Raw genomic sequence first — 24,102 nt, 5'->3', positions numbered from 1 at the left:
CACAGATTGCTCAAGAATCCTAGGGAATGAATAAAAGACTCTGGAAATTTAGTTGATCGATGCTTAAGCAATCCATTCTAGTGGCTCTTGTCATCCCTACTGGACTTTAGAACTAAACATGTTTACATTTAATTAGAAAGAACACACACTTTACATCACATAGAAGCTATCAAATTGGAATTGATTTCCGCTTTGTCTCACTAGTGAATCACTATTTCCTTCAAACTGTTTCTTAATTTAAAAAAAAAATCAGCATGCAAAGTGAGCTGTATAATTTTTAAAGCAGAGATAGTAATGAAAGTAAACAGCAACTAGTACAGCTGCAAATTGAGCTCCTTTTTTTTTGAGTTGATTCAACTGCTTGAAGTAGATGAAGAATGGCACTGATGGTTCCATTACATCTCCCAAGATTTGGAAACTTTACTAAGATATTGCTGTTAAAACATTTAACTGAATGGGCCCTTCACCACATTCTTCTTTGTATGCTATAAATTGGTAGAGCTACTAATTTATATATATATATTTTACTCAAATGATATCTTGTCAGAATGTTTCCAACTATATCAAATTTGAATTATTATTATGTTTGGGCAGAATTATTATTATGTTTAGCTTTCCTAGTTGTGAATGTCATGCAGCCCCCTATTTAATATAAATATGAGATGCAGTGCACTTTTATATATATGGGCTTCATTCTAGTCAGTAAAGGCTACGGCTTAATGATAGCTAGTGCTACTAGCCAGTACTAGAAAACAGTTTCCTTTGTACTTATTTTAAATGAGTACATATTTTTCAGCCCTAAATAATACTCAATTCAGATTGACACTGAGTCTTAGAACAGAAGTGCCTGTTGAGATCACTAGAAACCTTTTACAAAATAAGACACATATAAGACACGTTTGTATGGAGGCTAGTATGTGCTCAGATTTGGTTGAGGTGAGGTAGCCAATAAATGATATGTGCATCACCTGGAACATGGCTGCAATAGACCATGATCCAGCATTTTGCAGCTTTTGCTGTTTGGGGATGGGTGGGAAAAATTAAGCAACAACTTGGACACATTATATATTATAGCAACTTAAGAAAGAACAATGTTGTTTGTTTAATTACTATACAGTAAGTTATGTTTGATTGCTATGCATATAAAATGACTCTGAGCTGAATGGATGGATGCTTCATTTCATGTTGCCCAGTGAAATACACACACACACACACACACACACACACACACATACTTTTTTGGGGGGGGCTCATTTGATCATTACCATCTTGAAAAATCCATTCAGTTAGGAAAAGAATGCAAAAGGAACAGACTGCACAGTGAAGCATATGAATGGCCAAAGAAATTACAGTTCTGAACCAGAAAAGGAGGCCAAGTCAACAAGGATTTCAGTTACTTTCATGTGAAAAAAATCTTAAGCTGAGAACATCAAGCAATATAGCCATCCAATAGGAAATACATCATGAAAAAGAAAAACAGTAAGACATAGGTTTGCATAACCTTGTGTGTGAGTATACATCTGAGTACATACATGCTAAAGGAAAACTGAACAGGTAACAGTGTACAATTGTACTTATATCTTAGGGGTATGCTTTTTAGGTGTTAATTGTTCCATGTGTAGTGCCATCCCCATAGGAACTGCTTAAGTCTGGGCCCTCCTGACCTCCCCTCCAAGTGGCCACCAGCCCAAAGAGGTCTCTCATGTTGGTGCCTCTGCACGTAACGTGGTATTCAGTCACGATCGGCAGCCACGCACATGGGGCAGTGATGGTCGCTCTCTCTCGACGGTGACTCACTTGGAATGATGGTGGTTGATCTCAGGCAATAAGAACTTACAGGGAAGATGATAGTCAATCTCTAATGACAATAACTTGCCCAAAACGATGTTAATCAGCCACTGGTGACGGCAACTTGCCTAGAATGATGGTGGCCAGTCTCTGGTGACAGCAGCTTGCCTAAAGCAATGGTAGCCAGTCTCTGGTGGCAACAACTTGCCCAGGACGATGTTAATCCATCTTTCATGACAACAACTTGCCTAGAACGATGGCAACCAATCTCTGGTGCTGGCAGAGGCCTCTCTTGTCCGCTCTCCTTGCCCTCTCTGACCTTACTCCATGTAATCCTTTTTTATCTTCCCCAGCTGATCCTATAAAGAAAAAAAACCCCTTACCTCCCACTAAAAGACGTATGTCAAACTGTTCCCTAACTCTCCCTCTGCCTAACTTACTCCAACGAGTGGAAGGAATTAAACTCCCCAAACTACCCTCTCTCTCCCTCTCTTCATCTGGCCTGCCCACATCAAAAGAGAAAGAAACAATAAAATTTCACCTTTCCCCACCCCTCACTCTTTCTCTCTTTCTTTGCCTGGCCTGCTTCAAGGAAACAGCTCCAACCAGTCACTCTCACCATCTCTCTGGCCACTCTCACCCTCTATCTCTCTGCCTGGCCTGCTTCGGGCAAACAGCTCCAGCAAACTACTCCCACTTTCTCTCTCTCCCTGCCTGGCCTTTTTCAAGCAAACAGCTCCAGCAAATACTCTCACTCTATCGCTCCCTTTTTTGTCCAGCTTGCCTGTAACAAAGCAAAAAAGCAAATGCAAAATCCCCAGCTTCTTACTCTCTCTTCGATCAGCTGTCACAGAACAGCAAGCTCCACCAAGCCTTCTCTCTTCCTCCCTTCTATTGACTTCCTCCTCCTTTTTCTTCCCTCCTCTGAGCCACACCCCGCCACCAGATCCATGATAGTTGCTGGAGCTCCTCATCTTCCTGCCTAAGCAGGGCTCCTGCAAAGCCTCTCATTTGGCCCCATTCTCACCCCAACTGAAGTCAAAGCTCCTGCTTCACATAATAATCTTCAACTTGATTCTTCATCTTTAAATGTGGCATATCGGCAATCATTCAAGTAGAGGTCTGCCCTAATTCAAATAAATCATAGGGTCATCCCTTACCTTTGAGTTCTTGAATGTTCTGAAAATCAGATTGTTTATTTAGATTCCATATAGTTGGATATAGGGGTACAGTGGCCAAGCAGTTTAAGACACTGGGCTTGTTGACTAGAAGGATGGCAGTTTGAGACCTAAGTGCCACATGACAGAGCGAGCTCCCATTACTTGCTCCAGCTCCTGCAATCCAGCAGTTCAAATGTATGCAAAAGCAAGTACATAAATAGATACCATTTTGGTAGGAAAGTAACAGCATTCCTTGCACCTTCAGCATATAGTCATGCCGACCACATGACCACGGAAGCATCTTCAGACAATGTTAACTCTTCATCAGTGAATCGGAGATGAGCACCACCCCCTAGAGTTGGTCACAACTGGCAGTGGAAACCTTTATCTTTTTTATAGTTGGATATATACCTTGATCTTTATGTAAACGCAAATCTCCACATGTAGCATTAGAAAATAAAAACTAAATTCTAGACTTCCATAAGATGCTTCATTGATATGATATGATAAATTCATGGAAGATAAAATGATCAGTGGCTACTAGTCTAAATGACCATATGCTGTCTATAGACTGTAAAGCAAAATGCCCCAAATGTCAGTTATTAGGAACCAGCAAAGAAGAGTCTTGTCCTCATGTCTTAATTTTGAGCTTCCTTGATTCATCTGGATGTCTATCACAAAGGTATTTTTTGAAAAGGCAACTGGACTGATTTTTTTTCTCAAAAAAAAGTCAGTCCAGTTTTTTTTTTCAAAAAAAAAAAAAAGAAACCTTTGAGACAATTATGACCTAGATGACTGAGACATCTGGATGACTGCTATGTAAGTTAGCTAGATTCACATGTTGTGTTGCTGCACTGATAAAATAATGCTTTAGATCAGGGTTCTCCAACCCCGAGTCCATGGACCAGTACCGGACCGCAGCCTGCCAGCAGCCGGTCTGCACAAACAAGCAAAGCCCCATCCATGGGATGCAGGCAGCACACAAAACCAGGCACTCTCCAGTCCATGGAAAAATGTTTCTCCATGGAACTGATCCCTGTTGCCCAAAGGTTTGGGGACTTCTGTTCTACTATATTAAGAGATCAGGCATCCCCAATCCCTGAGCCGCAGACCAGTACCCAGACCGCATAGCTGGAGGTGTGCTGAAGGCACGTATTCCACCTCCAGGCATGAGGCGAGACTGTAGGGGTCTGGGCAGGGGCGGGAGAGTGGCTGGGAGAAACTGTCTTGTTCAGTGCAAAGGTCCTCCGGCAGCTGCACTTGCAACTGGCTACTACTCCTCCTGCTACTTCTTCCTCCTCCTCTTCTTCCTCACTTTCCTCCTCTCTCCCTCCCAGCACCTCAGCTGAGCTTGTGCGCCCTTTGTGCAATTCTCCAATTTTGCAAGGCAAGCACGTGCCAGCCCAGCTTGCAACCTGGAGCTTCCCCAAAGCCTCATTGGAGGGGGACCCTCCCAAGGTATGTGTGTGTGAGGGTGTTTTTTTGTCAGGGGGCAAATAGGGGCAGAGAGAAGCTACCTTTCACCTTAAGCCCTGTGTCTCTAAGGGATTCTCTCTCTTGTCTGCACCTTTTCTAAGACCATTGGGCTCCATTGCACTTCAACCAGAGTTTTTTGCTTTTGTTTTGATGCTCCAGGTGTCTCGTGTTTTGGCAACATCCTGCCTACTTTTCGTGGTTTATTTTAGTGTCTGTTTGTTTTCCTCCTTTCTTCTGCAGCTCTCCAAGTTTGCAAGCCAAGAGAGTTGTTTTGCTCTCCCTCTCTCTCTCTCTCTCTCTCTCTCTCTCTCTCTCTCTCTCTCTCTCTCTCTCTCTCTCTCTCTCTCTCTCTCTCTTTTCTTGGCACTTCTTCAACATGCTGGGTTTTGCTAGAAGGCTTAGTTTAGGATTATCTCTTCCTTCCCACTTTCTTAGAAGCAGAAAGTCACTGTTTTAATGTAATACAATGTAATAATAATAGAAATAAGTGCATTATTTATTTGTTCATTTGTTTATTTAGAAAATTATCAAAAAATGTAATGCACTTGTGGGAACAATCCGGAGAAAAGAAATATTTTTTGGGAATATTAAAAAGGCAGAATATATTTTCCCAAGGGAATAATGGAGAAGATCTTTAAAAAGGCAGAAACTTCTCCACACACACCCCAACCAGACAACTCAGCAGAAACCAGCTTTTAGAAATACAGATGTAATAATCCATTCAGGAAGGTTGGAGCCCTCCAGCTAGAAGCTGAACATATCAGGAAGACAAAGATCCTTAAAATCTACATACCCCACCGAAACTCTAAGACAGGACATAATAGGATTAACCCACCACCATTAGAATACCAGAAAGGCACACTCAGACTCAGGACAAAGTTCATGGCACAGGAACAACTCCAAACAAAAGTTCAAGAAAGTATAAAAATCCACTCCCTACTACATGTGCTCTCTCTTTTCTTCCAGAACCATCTTTCTATCTGGCTTTCCTCTTCAATAAACTGCAACCTTCTTTCTAAAGCAGTCACCATATTATTTATTCCCGGCTTGGACTGGACCCTGATGAAGATTTTTCCTTTAACACACTTGAATCATCCTGAACCCCCCCCCCCCTCCATCCCATCCCACCCCTTTTCCATGGAAAAATTGTCTTCCATGAAACCGGTCCCTGGTACCAAAAAGGTTGGGGACCTCTGCTTTAGATGTTGTGCACACTCAATCAGAATCGAATAGAATAATAACTTTATTGTCATTTTAAATGTACACTAATCGGCATACATTAAAATGAAATTTCGTTGCATACGGCTCTCAAAGGGTCACCATCTCCAATATATACTACATAAATATGACAAAAATAAATACAGAGTTGTGCATATACCCACATATATGACACAGAGAAACAACACAGTCTAGTTCGGATTATGTATACATGTGCATGACAAGAAAAACAAAAAATCAGTTATGGTTTATCAATAAACATGTGAAAGTCAGAATGCTAGACTTGGTCTAATCCAACAAGATACTTCTTTATATATATTCAAAAATAGTATACTGATTTATTCAGCTTGTAACTCAGGATACTACTTTGAAATGCTTATTCTTTTTCACTTATGGCAAAATCATGTTTAATATATTTTATCTGCTATTCTGCTGACTTTTTATCTCTTTATACATTATTTATAATTTCAAAATGTCCTTATTTAATTGAATAGATACTTCACATCATTTTCAAACAACCTCAGGTGGTAGGTGTAATGACATGCCAATTCCTTGACCTTTAACTTTTAGATTCCTATTAAATCAGCTGTATTTTACTTATGCATTCCTGGTGAGTTTTAATTTCTATATGAAATGGCAATCTGGTTGTGCTTCATTTTTTGTTCTGAAACAAAAGGACGCCAATAAACTTAATGCAGGATTTCTTCTTGCTTTTCAGTAGAAAAATATAGTTTCTATTTCATTTCTATTTCATTACACAGTAATTTAGATAGGTTCAGTCTATACACCCAATGTTTGTAAGTAAGCAAGCTTCTAACAAAACACTGTATAGGATAAAAATACTCAATAAAACATTCATTTTGAAGAAAATATTTGTTTACAAATTTACTTTTGTTTTAGCTAATTAATAACAATTCCAAAAATAGATATAAAATTTCTGTACTAAGTTAATACAGGATTCCTTTTCAGTCATTAAAATGAAAGTAATCTGAAAACCTTAATACCCTATTTCATAAAAATATTCCAAAAAAGAAAAACTGAGGAATAACCCCAACTAGACTTCCCTGGGAAAATTTTAGGAAGGGTGAAATAAAGTATATATAAAACCCAAAAGTGCTTTTTTCAAGAGGCAACTGGATTTTATTTGTTTTTCCTTAAAGATGTTTCGCTTCTTATCCAAGAAGCTTCCTCAGTTTAGAACTGAAGAAGCTTGTTGGATGAGAAGCAACCATGACCTGGATGACTGAGAATCTCCATAAATATATATAAAACATATTTTATTAGGTTCAGCAGCTGCTTTAAACATTTCTTATTTTTTATAACAACCAATCATGATCAAAACTGAAGTCAGACTTTCACACATTGAAGTGTGTATAAATACGTTCATGTGCAGTCACAACCATATTCCTGAACAGATTTCCTGGACAAAAGGGAAAAGGTGCAAGAACCTAGAAACCTTGAACATCTAGTCAAGGAATAGCCAAGTAGCCTCCCAGGAATCTTACTTCTAATTCCTTGATCCTCACACCTGATTTCTCTTCTGGCTTTCAGTCATCTGTCAAGGCATTGATGACCAGGTTTCCTACACAGCTATGCTGTCCAGGAGCCTACTAAAAACTGCTTAGTGGGTTGTTGGTGGCAACAACTGCTGCTAGATAAGGATGCATGTGGGCTGTTGGCTTCTTATTCTTGAAGGAAGCTGAAGCTGATTTGGTTGCACCCCATGAGAATAAGACAGGTAGAAATAATAGAATACAGCATCAATTTCACATCTTGCTCTTAGAAACGGAAATTTCTAAACTTAGATCTACACAGTTCTGCTTAGTAAAAATTATTTAGTATATAGTGAGAATATGAAAGTGGAATGTAGGCATATGTATACAGGAGCCTGAGTATAAACCAGCTTATTCTGAAGTTATTTTGTTTTTCATTCAGATATAGCCTGTGAGGCTGAACCTCAGAAATAAATGTCTGCAATTGTCTGTCTGTCTGCTGTCTGTCTGTCTGTCTGTCTATCTATCTATCTATCTATCTATCTATCTATCTATCTATCTATCTATCTATCTATCTATCTATCTATCTATCTTCTTAAAGATAATCAGTTTCATTTCACTGAAGTTGCTGCCTAAGAAAGAATTCTTGTGTTGACAAAAGCAAGAGATTTGGGATTTATTGTACAAATCAGAAGCAACTTGTACCTGTAAATACAGAGAAACTCCTGAATAATATTTGCTTCTACTTATAGAAGAAAAGAAAGAAAAATAGTCAAAAGGCTCTAAAGAACTAAGCTGCTGAGTCAGCTCTATGTTAATTTAAATGTATTTTAAAACTATCATGAGTGACACAGCAGGTTTTCTTGTGTCACTTTATATACTTAATAGTCACGAATGGATGTGTATGCACATATTTATGTGACTTAGATCGATATATTTAAAATTACATTGTACTCACTGATGTACATATTTTTTGTTTCAACAGTTTGCATCAAGCGCTATCCCAAGAAGCAAATCTTAAGAATCAGTTCAACTCCACACTTATAACATATGAAAAAGCTTTGAAAAATAAAGATGATATTGTCTCCATGCTCCTTCTTCAAAATGAGGAGCTGGTAACTCAGCTCCAGCAAATGGCAGCAGAGAAAACAAGTATAGAATTAAAATTTCAGCAAGCTTCAGATGCTTTGCAAGAGACCACCGAAAAACTTCAAAAGTAAGTATGTGGCCTATCTTTTTTAAAAATATAATTTGTTAACTAAATGGACTATTGTGTCTTTTTTCCATGACCTAAAAAGTACAATAAAAAGATTGTTGTTCTTGTTGTTGTTAATTGCGAAGTCGTGTCCGACCCATCACGACCCCATGGACAATGTTCCTCCAGGTCTTCCTGTCCTCTACCATCTTCTGGAGTCCATTTTAGTTCACACCTACTGCTTCAGTGACTCCATCCAGCCATCTCATTCTCTGTCGTCCCCTTCTTCTATTGCCCTCAATCTTTCCTAGCATTAGGCCCTTCTCCAGTGAGTCCTTCCTTCTCATTAGGTGGCCAAAATATTTGAGTTTCAACTTCAGGATCTGGCCTTCTAAAGAGCAGTCAGGGTTGATCTCTTCTAGGACTGACCGGTTTGAACGCCTTGCAGTCCAAGGGACTCGCAGGAGTCTTCTCCAGCACCATAGTTCAAAGGCCTCAATTCTTTTGCGCTCAGCCTTTCTTATGGTCCAACTTTCACAGCCATACATTGCAACTGGGAAAACCATGGCCTGGACTATACGCACTTTTGTTGGCAGGGTGATGTCTCTGCTTTTTAGTATGCTGTCTAGATTTGCCATAGCTTTCCTCCCCAGGAGCAAGCGTCTTTTAATTTCTTGGCTGCAGTCCCCATCTGAGGTGATCTTGGAGCCCAGAAAAATAAAATCTGTCACTACCTCCATTTCTTCCCCATCTATTTGCCAGGAATTGAGAGGGCCGGATGCCATGATTTTGGTTTTCTTAATGTTGAGTTTCAAGCCAACTTTTGCACTCTCCTTCTTCACCCGCATCAAGAGGCTCTTTAGTTCCTCTTCACTTTCTGCCATTAGAGTGGTATCATCTGCATATCTTAGGTTGTTGATATTTCTCCCGGCAATCTTAATTCCAACTTTTGATTCATCTAGCCCTGCCTTTCTCATGATGTGCTCTGCATATAAGTTAAATAGGCAGGGCGACAGTATACAGCCTTGCCGGACTCCTTTTCCAATTTTGAACCAATCAGTGGTTCCGTGTCCAGTTCTCACTGTTGCTTCTTGACCCGCATATAGGTTTCTCAAGAAACAAATGAGATGGTCTGGTACTCCCATCTCTTTAAGAACTTGCCACAATTTGTTGTGATCCACACAATCAAAGGCTTTTGCATAGTCAATGAAGCAGAAGTAGATGTTTTTCTGGAACTCCCTAGCTTTCTCCATGATCCAGCGTATGTTGGCAATTTGATCTCTAGTTCCTCTGCCTCTTCGAAATCCTGCCTGTACTTCTGGTAGTTCTCGATCCACATACTGCTGGAGTCTAGCTTGTAGGATTTTAAGCATAACTTTACTAGCATGTGAAATGAGTGCAATGGTGCGATAGTTTGAACATTCTTTGGCATTGCCTTTCTTTGGAATTGGAATGTAAACTGACCTTTTCCAATCCTGTGGCCACTGTTGAGTTTTCCAAATTTGCTGGCAAATTGAGTGTAGCACTTTTACTGCATCGTCTTTTAAGATTTTGAATAGCTCAGCTGGAATACTGTCACCTCCACTAGCTTTGTTGTTGCTCAGATTTTCTAAGGCCCATTTCACTTCACATTCTAGATGTCTGGTTCGAGGTCATGACCATCTCATTGTGGTTATCTGGGATGTTAAGCTCATTCTTGTATAGTTCTTCTGTGTAGTTTTGCCATCTCTTCTTAATCTCTTCTGCCTCTGTTAGGTCCCTGCCATTTTGGTCCTTTATCATGCCCATTTTTGCATGAAACGTTCCCTTCATATCTCCAATTTTCTTGAAGAGATCTCTGGTCCTCCCTATTCTGTTGTTTTCTTCTATTTCTTTGCACTGTTCATTTAAGAAGGCATTCTTATTTCTTCTAGCTACTCTCTGGAATTCTGCATTCAATTGGGTGTATCTTTCTCTTTCTCCTTTGCCTTTCGCTTCCATTCTTTCCTCAGCTATTTGCAAAGCTTCCTCAGAAAGCCATTTTGCTTTCTTGCATTTCTTTTTCTTTGGGATGGTTTTAGTTGCTACCTCTTGTACAATGTTGCGAACTTCCATCCATAGTTCTTCAGGCACCCTGTCTATCAGATCTAATTCCTTAAATCTATTTGTCACCTCTACTGTATATTCATCAGGTATATAATTTAGTTCATACCTGAGTGGCCTAGTGCTTTTCCCTACTTTTTTCAATTTAAGCCTAAATTTTGCAACGAGAAGCTCATGATCTGAGCCACAGTCAGCTCCTGGTCTTGTTTTTACTGACTGTATAGAGCTTCTCCATCTTTGGCTGCAGAGTACATAGTCAATCTGATTTCTATGTTGACTGTCTGGTGATGTCCATGTGTAGAGCCGTCTCTTGGGTTGTTGGAAAAGAGTGTTTGTTATGACCATCGTATTCTCTTGACAAAATTCTATTAGCCTGTGCCCTGCTTCATTTTGTTCTCCAAGGCCAAACTTGCCTGTTATTCCGGTTATCTTTTGGCTTCCTACCTTAGCATTCCAATCCCCCATGATGATAAGGACATCATTTTTTGGTGTTAATTCTATAAGGTGCTGTAGGGCTTCATAGAACCGGTCAATTTCATCCTCTTCAGCACCAGTGGTTGGGGCATAGATTTGGACTATTGTGATATTGAATGGTTTGCCTTGGATTCGAATTGAGATCATTCTGTCATTTTGGGGATTGTATCGCAGTATTGCTTTTCCTATTCTTCTATTGACTATGAAGGCTACTCCATTTCTTCTAAGGGATTCTTGCCCACAGTAGTATACCTGATGGTCATCTGAGTTAAATTCACCCATTCCTGTCCATTTTAGTTCGCTGATTCCTAAGATGTCAATGTTCAGTCTTGTCATCTCTTTTTTGACTACATCTAGCTTGCCTTGATTCATGGATCTCACATTCCAGTTTCCTATGGAGAAAAAATCTTTACAGCATCGGACTTTCCTTTCACCACCAGATATATCCATAGCTGAGCGTCCTTTCGGCTTTGGCCCAGTCGCTTCATTCTTTCTGGCGCTACTAGTACTAGCCCTCTGCTCTTCCCCAGTAGCATATTGGACACCTTCTGACCTGAGGGGCTCATCTTCCAGCGTCATATCTTTTTGCCTTTTAGTACTGTCCATGGGTTTTCATGGCAAAGATACTGGAGTGGTTTGCCATTTCCTTCTCCAGTGGATCACATTTTGTCAGAACTCTCTGCTATGACCTGTCCGTCTTGGGTGGCCCTGCACGGCATAGCTTATAGCTTCATTGAGTTACGCAAGCCCCTTCGCCACAACAAGGCAGTAATCCATAAAGGGGAATAAAAAGATAGAAATACCTAAACATTCTTATAAGGCATTAAAATAATTTAATAGACTTAATAGCAATTTATTTGAATGTTTGGGGCATTTTATAATCTTCTTCAAAGGTATTTTGTAACCAATGTAGAATACTTGCAAAATTTGCAAGCAGAAAGGAAACACACAGACACCACACAAACACACCGAGAGACTTTATAGTCAAGCTTTATAGTCAAGATAGCTTTATATATTAAAGATTGAAGTAGTAGTTATGGCTACGGACCATAACACTTTCAAACAGTCCAACCTATCAAAAACAGTACTGTAAAAAAACAGATTAGAAACACAAGTTAAGATAGGCAAGAAAATGGTAAGTGAACACCTGTCCACCCTAGACAAGTTCAAATCACCAGGACCAGATGGATTACACCCCAAGGTTCTCAAGGAATTGGAAAATATGATCTCAGAACCACTAAACTATATCTTTCAAACATCCTGGAGCACTGGGGAACTACCAGAGGACTGGAAAAGACCTGATGTAGTTCTCATCTTCAAAAAAAGAAAAAAAAATGGATCCAGGAAACTACAGACCTATCAGCCTGAAATTGGATTGAAATTGAAAACTGGATTGCAGGTTTAGGGAAAAAAAAATAGGATGCATAATTAAAATCCTGACTTTGTTTATTGAAAAATTATCTCGGTTGTGGTCCTTTACTGGTCCCAGTTTGCCTTTGTTTTGCTCTCCTCTATCCTATTTCCTTCTATGTATTCCTGATTGGAGAGAAGTAGGTTAAAAGGAACCTCTTTGAATTAGTTATCCAATTCTTCCTGAAACTATCTAAATTAAGTCCAGATGTGATTTCAGAACCACTGAACTATATTTTTCAAAGATCCTGGAGCACTGGGGAACTACTAGGACTGGAAAAGAGCTGAAATAGTTTCCATCTTCAAAAAAAGGGGGAAAAAAAGACCCAGGAAATTACAGACCTATCAGCCTGACCTCAATACCTGGGAAGATTCTGGAAAAGATAATCAAACAACGAATCAGCGAACACCTAGAGGCAAACAAAGTCATTACCAAAAGCCAACACGGGTTTGTCAAAAACAGATCATGCCAGACAAATCTTATTGCATTCTTTGACCAAGTGACAAAATTAGTGGACCAGAGGAATGCTGTGGATATAATTTACTTAGACTTCAGTAAGGCATTTGACAAAGTAGACCACAACCTAGTACTTGATAAGATAGAAAAATGGGGTTAGACAGCATCACCACCAGATGGATCTGTAGCTGGCTGACCGGCCATACTCAGCGTGTGGTCCTCAATGGAACCGCATCTACATGGAGGGAAGTGTGTAGTGGGGTGCCCCAGGGCTCTGTTCTGGGCCCAGTGCTCTTCAACATCTTCATCAACGATCTGGATGAGGGGATAGGTGGGGAACTCATCAAATTTGCAGACAACACCAAGCTGGCAGGAATAGCCAACACTTCAGAAGACAGGCTTAGGATACAGGAGGATCTGGACAGACTTGAACACTGGGCACTATCTAACAAAATGAAATTCAATGGTGAAAAAAGTAAGGTTCTACATTTAGGCAAGAAAAACCAAATGCACAGGTATAGTATAAGTGGTACCTTGCTCAATAGTAGCAACTGTGAGAGGGATCTTGGAGTCCTAGTGGACAATCACTTAAATATGAGCCAGCAGTGTGCTGCAGCTGCCAAAAAAGCCAACACAGTGCTAGGCTGCACTAACAGAGGGATAGAATCAATATCACGTGAAGTGTTAATACCACTTTACAATGCCCAGTTAAGGCCACACTGGGAATACTGCATCCAGTTTTGGTCACCACAATGTAAAAAAAGATGTTGAGACTCTAGAAAGAGTACAGAGAAGACCAACAAAGATAATTAAGGGACTGGAGGCTAAAACATATAAGGAACGGTTTCTAGTTTAATGAAGAGAAGGACGAGGGGGGACATGATAGCAGTGTTCCAATATCTCAGGGGTTGCCACAAAGAAGAGGGAGTCAAGCTATTCTCCAAAGCACCTGAAGGCAAGACAAGAAGCAATGGATACTAATCAAGGAGAGAAGCAACCTAGAACGAAGGAGAAATTTTCAGACAGTTAGAACAATTAATCAGTGGAACAACCTGTCTCCAAATGCTGTGAATGCTCCAACACTGGACGTTTTTAAGAAGAGACTGGACAACCATTTGTCTGAAATGGTATAGAGTTTCCAGCCTGAGCAGGGGGTTGGACTAGATGACCTTCAAGGTCCCTTCCTACTACTACTACTACTACTACTACTACTACTACTACTACTATTATTACATTCATGCCTGACATGAGTCAATTCTGATCCATTTAAAACTGAAAATTTGAAGAAGGCGTTATTTGATTCAAGTTTGCACATTGAAACTGGGGGCAAGCCAATTTGAGTGAGTGAATTGAGTGAGTCAATGAATATTTCATTGGAATGACAAGTATAATCAATTTGATCTGAACCAGTTTGAATGTAGGGAGAAAATATACTCATTGACTGTTTGTTCAGTTGTTTGTTTATTTAAATGTATATGTTGCCTACTTTTCCAATTCCAAGCATCTTTACAACATATGAGTTACACTGATAGAAACACCCTTAAAACAAGTAACAATTATAATAAAACTATTCACATTATAAATAGACATATAGCTGTCACTGATTAATCCCAAATAGTCCCTTAGAGGTTTGTTTCCATCACCTTCTGAAACATCAAGGTAAAGACACACACCCAACGTGGGGAACAAACTGTGCCAGAGGGAGGGGCTGCCATTAGGAAAATCAGTCCCACCCTCCTCCGCATTTCTTTGGGGCACCATCAGAAAAATATCCTATTTCAGCTTTTGACATGATTAGAAGATGATAACAATAGTAGACTTTTTAGCCAGATGTCTTCAAGAGTTTTATTATAACATATTTTTGAAATATATCTCTGAATCTTTTTTTCAGACAGGGATCAGAAAACAAGTTTAAGTTGCAGTGATTGAACCAGTGCAGAAAATCTCTTATTCCAACTTAAAAATTAAGCTTGCTAAAACACTAAAAAGTACATTCCTACTTATTGTTTGCTTTTGGTGGGTGCCAGGTTTGGCATTACATTGAAGAATGCCCGTTGACTTGTCCTTATGAGCTGTACTACCTCTGATCACCGGGGTTTCTAGGATGCCAGAAGGTTGGCAGAAATGATTGCCAAGCCTGAGCATTCCTGTAAATAGCCCCCTTAGTACTAGTTTTTGAGAGATACCCAGCTGGCCAGAGTTCGTAAAGTTTGGTTTCTTCTGAGGAGGGCTGGAAAGAATGGCCATTAACTTAACCCTTAAGGAGTGATGGGCAGTTGCTGTTTCTGATTACTGGACTTTGTTAGGATGCCAGGAAGGTTGGTGTACTTGGCTGGTAAGCTTGGCTCCTCCTGCGAGGGACTTCTCCCTTTCCCATTGCCATCCTCAGTAAGTTGTTAGACACCACAAGGCACAGTGGCAAGTTTGATTTAATTTGGCCAGGATTTTGTTAGGTCAGGGCTACAGCTTAATGGCAATTTTCCATGTCAATTAACAAAGGCAGCAAAAGCAGCCTGGTACAATGAGATACAGTGCCCAAGAGATAGACAAGGGCATAGAAAAATAAGTTGATGCAGAAAAAGTCACATTGTATGCTTGTGCTGTATTATGTGCACGTTACTTGTGAGTACATTTCCATAACTCACTTTCATACTTCCAAAAAAGGATAAAGTTTGAGCATCTCAGATCCCCCAGTATTTTAATTTCCCTTTTGCTAAATGAAATGACTTTGGATTTTCAGAAGTCCAGTGGACAGGCATTAGTCCATCAATCTCTTTATTCCTCTAATAAAGACAGTAATTGCCTTTTAAAACCATCAAATTAATAATTATTGTCAATTTTGTAATAGTGAATTCTGTAGTTTGACACTGCTGAGTGCCAGGTGCTTTCTTTTCCCTCTGCAAATCAGTCTTCTTCACTGGTAGGTCATGGGTTCTGTATTATGGAAGAGAAAGAAATTGTTCTTCCTATCTAGATTCTTGAATTCCTGTCAAAAAAATCCTGTCCACAATTCTCTACATATCTCTCATGACTTCTTATCCTATAGCTTGCCTTTTCCCTAAATCAAAAAGCCTTAAATGTTTTTTAACTGCCTTGGACAGTTCATCCAAACATTGATTGTTGTTAATGCCCTTTGCTGAATCTTTTCCGTTTTACAAAAATATTTTAGTGCTTTTGTAATACTTTGTGATAACTATGTAAACTAGTACAAAGGAGTTATGTCATAGATTTTGATAAAATGACATTATGATATTAACTGTTTTATTTTAAACTCCTTTCTTAATATTTCTGGCCATGAATTTCCCATCTTCACAACAATCATACTCACTGCTCTGTTGAACTAGCTACCAAAACTCTGTGAACCTATTCCTATTCAGTTGCCATCATTTTAGTTATTTATACATGAATTTAGCCATTCCTGTCCCAGTTTGCATCACTACTTAAGTGGCATTGCATTTGCTATGTTTATGTTCTTTTCCTCTGTTTAAAGAGAGTTTTTTAGAACTGTCCCTCCTTGTTTTAGCCACCCTAAATAAATGGCTAGCATTCACTAGTTTGAGCTACTTACTCCTAACCTTTGTATGTCTGTGAACAAAAATACTTTTTTGGGATAGCCCGTTTACAAAGATCCCCTTGCTAATAGTAAGTACATATTGCTGTTCCTTATTTTCTGTTATTTAATCCGTTTCAATCCAAAGAGCACTCCTATCTTTCTTCCTATCCATGAGCAAGGCGCTGCTTGAGTGTCTTTCATGAAGGACATTATCAAAAGCCTTTTGAATATCGAAATAAATGTTGCTGTTAAAACTCCCTGTATTAGTATACATCAAGCTCTTCCTGGCTTAGCCCCTAGGATGCTATGAATGCAGTCACAATAAGCAGCTTGTCTAGGTCTTAACAGAAGAAATGGGATTATTAATTGTGGAAAAGCCTCTTGCCTTCTAACTGCATCCATTCAAAAGCATTTTTATTAGGCAGGCCATAAAACTATTTTATTCTGTTGGGTTCTAATTGGATTTTAAATCTGAATTAATTTGTCTTCTGGCTTTTTCTCCTTCTGTTTTAAGCTGTTGGCTTTATTTTTTTATATGAGAATATTTTGAAATTATATATTATTCTAAAGGCTTTCTGGGAAGAAAATGGGCATAAATGTTTTAATAAATAACATAAATGAATTAAATGTGCTGCTGTCGCAGTGTAGGCATACATTATCTCAAAAAATAGTATCTAGCTTTCATTGAATCTTCCCCAAACTTCCATTTCCCTTTTCCTGGAAAAGAGCAAAATTGCTCTAATGGACTTAGGGATATCACCTAAACTATTTTTAACTTTATCTTGAGCTTTTCTTAGAATAATTAATTCTTTTTGACATGCTTAACTACTTGGGAAAATGTCTATCAGGTCAATTAATGCTACAATCAGCTTCCCAGGCCTGTAGCAAAATTAAATAGCTGAGCAAAATCTTTTGACAACAACAGCATGCCTTTCTGTTAAAAAATACAAAACATGGAAATGCTCACTGCTACTTCCCAGCACCCAGTCACCCATTCTATCTTATAATTCAGCCTGCAAACAGATTAAGCAGCTGAGTTTGTGGGAAGTGTGTTTACTTTGAACTAAGAATTCACTGACACCTCTGGGAGAGCCACACAGACAGTTCTACTCATCAGCAGGAAAACCAAATTAAGAATTCACAATATCTTTGTAATCTGAGTCACATCATACAGTCAGTATTTTGCCATTTAGGAAAAACTATGTTTGGTAGTCTTCATTAAGAGAAGGAATGATGGGAAGAGAAAGTATGCTTTGTTTTTTGGAAGGAATTAACTGATCCTTGTATTGAAAGTTTCCCAGCAGACTAGTTTTGTTTAGAGTTTCACTGCAGTCCTCCATAATTGTTCAAAGAAAAGGGGTAACCCTTGCTTGTCATTTGGTTTTCTACATGGTTTATATGTCCCACTTCTTGTAACCATCCTTGAGACCACAGTAAAACTATAGCTTTTAATGAAACACGGTGATGATTTCATATTTAAATTAGAAATATATAAATGGGCTTTTTCAATGGCAGGGGTGTGCTTTGTGTCTATGGTAGAACAATGCTATTCTTACATATGTTGTGTTTAAGAAAACCTTCTTTCCTTTATTGCATTTCTCATGGTGACAATTATTAGGAACTAAACAGAACTATTAGGAAACATGATTCTATGTGTATTTTATATGTGTGATGTCTTTTGGAAAAAATACCATATTTGGATAGCTTGCTCAGTGTTAGAATCTTTGTGTCTGAAAAAAAAAGTTACTCTTCCATCTGCATATAGTAATTATGTGCATTTCACACCAATATCCAAGACATTCTCCAATGCATACTGGAGGAGATAATCTTTCCAGGAATATCTAAGCAGCATAGTTCAAGAACAAAAATGACTCTCTGAATAATTGCACCACAATGTGAGACAGGGGACTAATCATTTATTCTTATGGGTCAGGGGAAAGTTATTATGAGGTTCACTTTTTTCCTAACATGATGATGAAAAGAATGTGGCTAAGACTCTGGGGCCTTTCTAGAGGATAGTGAGCAAAAGAAACCATGAGTAGAAGAGAATTTAGCACATGGATGTAAGAATGTCAGCTCCATGGATTCCGTCTGAGGGGAATGCCTGATGGCTGGAAGAATCGACCTTGGCAATGGAAATACAAAGCTCTTTTCATCAATTCAAGCTTGGAGTCTAAAGCTGCAGATGGTTACCTCCAGCACTGCCTATTCAGGGTGAGGGTTTATAAAACGGCACTTTGCTGAATACTAATGGATCAAAACAAAGATTTAATTACATAAAGATGGCTTGTTCATTTTTAAATGAGGATCCAGGTCAGTGTCTCAGAAAAGAACTGTATGACTATCTTTTATATGTAGGTCTAAAGTCTGAGGTTTTTAACTGCAAACATAAACATTAAAGTACAGATTGGTGTCTATAGCACACAACAGTCTGTTAAATTGGAGACTGCTTCAAAACTGGACTTGCTAATATTTATACGCTTTCATTTCTTCTTTTGGTCTGATTGCAGCTTAAAAGAACTCTTCCTGAAAATCTGAATGCTTAGAAGTAAATTTAGTTTGCCCCCTCTATTTTTTTTTTTTTTCAAATTCAGAATGGACTTGGGTATTTTATTAGGAATCTTTTGCTTTTTTACTTAAATTATAGTTTTTAAACCTAGTTTCTCATTATCTGATTAAAAGAATATTCTGAATGCATCACTGAAGTTTTGTTTTTCATATTGAGGTTCTGCCTAGAAATATTGTGATATCATCTTAAGTTAATAATAGATTTTTGTTTCACAGAATTATGATCTTTAATGAAAAGATCACATTTCCAGATCCCTCCCTCCATTTGCTCTGATGGTGGTTTTGCAGGATTTTAAAAGCCTCAAATTCCTAATTGATTAACTATGATGCTGAAAAGACAAAAATTAACTGTATCATAAAATAGAACATGTATTATGTTCTACCATTGTCCTCGATTTACAGCAATTCATTTAATGACTGTTTGAAGTTACAACAGCACTGAAAAAGTCACACAACCTTTTTTCACACGACTGTTGCAGCATCCCCACGGTCACATGATCAAAATTCATATCCTTATCAACTAACTCAAATTTATTACAGTCTCAGTGTCCCGAGGTCATGTGGTCACCTTTTGACAAGCAAAGTCAGTGAGGAAGCTAGATTCACTTAACAACCATGTTACTAACTTAACAACTGCAGTGACTCACTTAACAACTGTGGTAAGAACGACCGTAAAATGGGGCAAAACTCACTTAACAAATGTCTCACATAGCAACAGAAATGTTGAGGACTACCTCTAGTGTTATCATCACAATTAATAGAATTTTTCAACTTACAGTATTTCACTTTGAAACCAATGGGTGATTACCAGGTACTTTGTTGTAGCAGTTAAAGACATTGGGCTAGAAAACAGGAGACCTGAATTCTAGTTCTGCTTTAGGCATGAAGTCAGCTGGGTGACTTTGGACCCGTCACTCACTCAGTCCTAGAAAGAAGGGAGTGGCAAACCACTTCTGAAAATCCTGCCAATAAAACTACAGGGGCTTGTCTAAGCAATCACCAGGAGTCGAGCTTGACTTGAAGGAACACGGACAAAGAGGAAAGTTTATTAAAGCTAGCTGAAAGGGATTTTATTTTCTTGTCCCCATTAATCAGAGAGGGGTTTGTCATTCTCTCCTCCTATATCTTCAATAAGCTGCAAGCAGTATGTTCATGAAAGTTTCATCTTCCTTAGAACCCCTGACAACATGCAATATAACAGAGGGTATCACTTGTGATTTTGTTCATTTCTATATTGGGGCTCTCCAGCATTTGAATCTGAAAGAATATGGAGGCACAAATGTAGCATCTATCTACAACTGTTTAAAACAGCTGCTTCTTTCCCACTGATGTAATCACTGATGTAATTGCTTTTTGCAGCTGCTGCTTCATCCAGGAAATGACATAGTTGCTTTGAGAGTTGCAGACTGGTGCTGTATTTATGCATCATGAATCACCTGTACAAAATTGTAACAGAAACTCTGCACCTTTCTTTTTCGGCAAATAATGGCACTCAAGTTACCAGTAGTAGAAAAAACATTTAAAATATATTTTATTAGAAACTTAACTAACTTACCTCTGTAAAAAAAAAAAAAAAAAACAGGCATCAACTTCCCACTTTATCTGAGAAACCAAGAACCTATATGTCTATGGTCTTCCTGAAAAAAAAATCTAAGACTGATTGCTCTTCTTGGAGAATTACAAAGAATTTAGGATTCTCATCCAAAGTCTGATACAATACCATGTAAGAACACTGACACTGCATAACATAATTGCAATCTTGCAAGATTGGGGCTGATTTTTAATATTTTTATTTTAGAATTAGTATTTTATTGTGGGATCTCCCAGGTGCTGTTGGGAAGTCACATGTTCCATGGCTTCCATGCTACATATTAGCACTGGCTTTACAGGTATAGCTTTCATGATGGGTTTTCCAAAGCTATAAATGATGCTGTAGTTATCTGCATTAAAAAAGTATAGCAAACTGTAACAGCATATTACATTACACTGCATCACAAAACAACTGCGTTCTTTTTATTGTAATGAATGAGAAAATCGGCAAAATGAACTAAATATTTAAGTTTGTCCCCATTGGATCTGCACATTAAGGATTTGCTCTACATTTTAGTTTATTTGACAAACTTGTATTTAAATGAAAATAAACTGTTGCATACAATTATTTGAGACAATGCTTTTCAAAATTATTGATTGGGAAGAAGCAGTTATTAATGATTGTTGCTTTAAATCTTATTTATAACCTATAGATTATAAACATTCCCACTTGCTGGTTATTATACATCTAAAGAGATCTTCCTAAGCAAATTGCTATAGCATCTACCTCCATCATTCTGCTCCCAAGCGTATAAAGAATATCTGAAGAATTGCATAAGTCGTGCAAACCTTCCTAGAACAGGAACAGAAGAAAATCTGAAAATGAAGAAAGCAGGTTCCCAATACATACTATGCTGAGAGTCCCTTTAATTGACATATGAATTATGGAATAAGTGAATAAAGGGCACAGTAAAGTCACTAGATTTTATGACAGTGGGTATGCAAACTAGGTCTGCTTTAGGGATTAAGGTTTGTGTAGAATTAAGACTAATACCAATATATAAAGGAGGTTGTGTGTGATTCAGCTGAGAACTTACAAAGTTTGTTTAGGTATTTAAGATTGATTGCAGACATCACAGTTGTTTTAAACCCTTCAATAATTCCAGTTTTTACTCCTTTTGGAACATTCATTTGCAGGAAGGTAGCTGATATGTATGGTATAGTTACAGGTTTGAAAGAGAATCATCCATATGCTAGATTAGTTACCATTCAGATATAATAAGGCCATATGCAAAGAAATATTTTTAAAAGAAAGTCCAACAGTTTAAAGACAAAACATAATTGCAGAAGATATTAAGTACCGTCTACTATTATTGTCCCAACAAAGAAAATTCTCAGACTACTCATAACAGGGAGCATATTAAAACAAAAGAATTGTATAAATCAGCTAACAAAACATTATTTTGACAAAATAAACAATATTTAATAAATTAAGTTATAAAATTGCCTTGCTGGATTTTAATCTCATACTGAAAGTGAAAGTGATTCAAGAACTGAGAGTGATTCAAGAAATGGTCATCTAGAGCACGGGTGTCAAACTCATCACGTCACGTGATGTGTCGCAACGTATCACAACTTTTTTTGCATTGCCAGAGCTGGATGCAACTGGCCCGTGGGCTGGCAGTTTGACATCCTTGACTAGAGCATGGGTTTCCAAGCTCGGCAACTTTAAGACTTCTGGACTTCAACTCCCGGAATTCCTCAGCCAGCCATGTGATCTGTTTCCAAGTTGTGCATCTTTGTCTTTTAAGAGGGGTAGCAGAAAAAATACTAATATGTCACTGATATCTTCATGAGAAATTTGACAATTTTGCTAAAATATACCTGGAAAACCATTCCAAGTGATTGTTCCTTATAAACCCAGTGGACATATTTCTACTCTGTGGAGGGGGGGGGAATAGAGAAATCTGATGAAAAGTTTGTTCTATATTTGGACATACTAAAAGGCATTAAAACATCATTGTAGTATTTTTTTCTTTAAAAACTCAGTGTTTTTAAATAGCTTTTAATATTTGATATTTATATTGAGGGTGATTTGATGTCCATTTTATCTAAGGTTTTTGTTGCTTAGGGAGGAGGTTGGGTTGATTGTAACCAGTTAGTTTTATGTTTATTATGTAAACCACCATGAATGATTTGAATGATCCATATAAAAACAAAATAAGAATGTGGTGCCATCCAAATGATGCAAATAGATACATAAGGATATATTCATAAATCTGGATATTCATAAGCCTATGTCTCTAGAATGAATCCATAAAAAGACCAGCTCCAATTTTTAGCTGCACCATTGTAGAACTGTAGATAAAACATGCCAGCAAACTATTTTTATTATATTATTCATGCATAAAATTGGATGAGATTTTACCTCAGATGAAAAAGTGTTAAGTTTAACAAGAATTGATTGGGAAGACAGTATTTATTTATTTGTAAAACTTGTAAGCCCACCCATCTATCCGATGAAACTCTGGGCAGTGAACATGGCATATAAAATATCAGCAAGAATAAAATAAAAATGACTACAAAAACATGGGTTATGGCACCCTCATTAAAACACCTACACCATCCATACTGGACCTCTCAAACTACCGGTAACAGGCTGGGGGAGGAGCCAGGTCTTCACAGCCTTCTGAAAATCCAGTAATATTAGGTTGTCCTTATATCTGAGGGGAAGCTGTTCCATAGGGTAGGAAGGAAGAACTGAAGAACAATCCTTCCACTCCTTACCTGGCCCAGAACAATTCCATGACTGGTGGTAGGATAGTACCGAAAGAACAAACAAAGCCAGGATGGATACACGGCCGCACCCCAGAGGTCATCCACAATTCCATATCAGCATTATCTCCCTGCCTGAACCCAGACTACAATTATGATCCCTTAGAATAGAAATGGAGAACTTTTGACCCTTCAAGTATTACAGCAGAGGTCCCCAACTTTTTGGGCACCAGGGACCGGTTACATGGAGAGACGTTTTTCTGCGGACCGGAGGGGGAGTGGTTTCGTGTGCTGCCTGCATCCTGTGGATGCGGCTTTCCTTGTTTGTGAGACCCAGTTACTGGCATGCTGCGGCCCGGTACTGGTCCACGGACTGGGGTTGGGGAACTATGTTAGAGAACCCCAAAATCATCAGTGCTAAATACAGTGCTTTACTAGAATGATTTTAATACTTTGATATACAAAAAATAATATTTCTAATATACTTATGTGATATTTATTAGACAATAAGTAAACTAAAGACATTTGCAGGTTTCTCTTTTAAATCTCCATTGAGTTAGTATATATGAAAGTCTGCCACAATGATAGCACAGTTCATTTTTATTGCTACCATCTTTCCAGAGGCTATTATAAGTTTCTTTATATTTGATTTTACTCGTAACTGTACCTATTTAATATCTCTGCCAGGAGTTACCATAGATACAATGGTTTCAATTGCTTTCTGCTCTGTTAAGAGACTTTTTAAAATGTATTTCAAAATTTCACATACCAGTCAATTTCTCAGTGCACCACTCAGCCCTTTGCCAAGTTTTCAATGTTCAGACATGTTTTAAATTCAGTTATATAAGCTACATGGACTCTTACTATTTCTGTGTGCACTTACAAAAATAGAAATATTCAGCAGTCAATAATAGTTTTGGTGC

At 38.2% G+C, this 24,102-nt stretch overlaps 1 protein-coding gene across 3 annotated transcripts in view; it reads left to right on the top strand.

Annotated features, from left to right (window-relative positions):
- MIPOL1 (mirror-image polydactyly 1) overlaps positions 1 to 24,102 on the top strand; it is a 189,679-nt gene that overhangs the window by 141,012 nt on the left and 24,565 nt on the right. For all 3 annotated transcript variants that reach the window (XR_005557736.1, XM_039351805.1, XM_039351806.1), the window contains one exon: positions 8,121 to 8,351. Coding sequence is in view for 2 of the 3 variants with exons in the window: in XM_039351805.1 (XP_039207739.1) it covers positions 8,121 to 8,351 (231 nt within the window). In the remaining variant the exon portion in view is untranslated. The remainder of the gene's footprint in view (positions 1 to 8,120; positions 8,352 to 24,102) is intronic.

The sequence above is a fragment of the Crotalus tigris genome, unplaced genomic scaffold, assembly GCF_016545835.1.
Source record: "Crotalus tigris isolate CLP2741 ecotype Arizona unplaced genomic scaffold, ASM1654583v1 scf7180000018371.15429387391:27106975, whole genome shotgun sequence".
NCBI classification, from domain to species: Eukaryota; Metazoa; Chordata; class Lepidosauria; order Squamata; family Viperidae; genus Crotalus; species Crotalus tigris.
The sequence above is the reverse complement of the archived record's forward strand: the minus strand, read 5'-3'. Positions and strand labels throughout refer to the sequence as shown.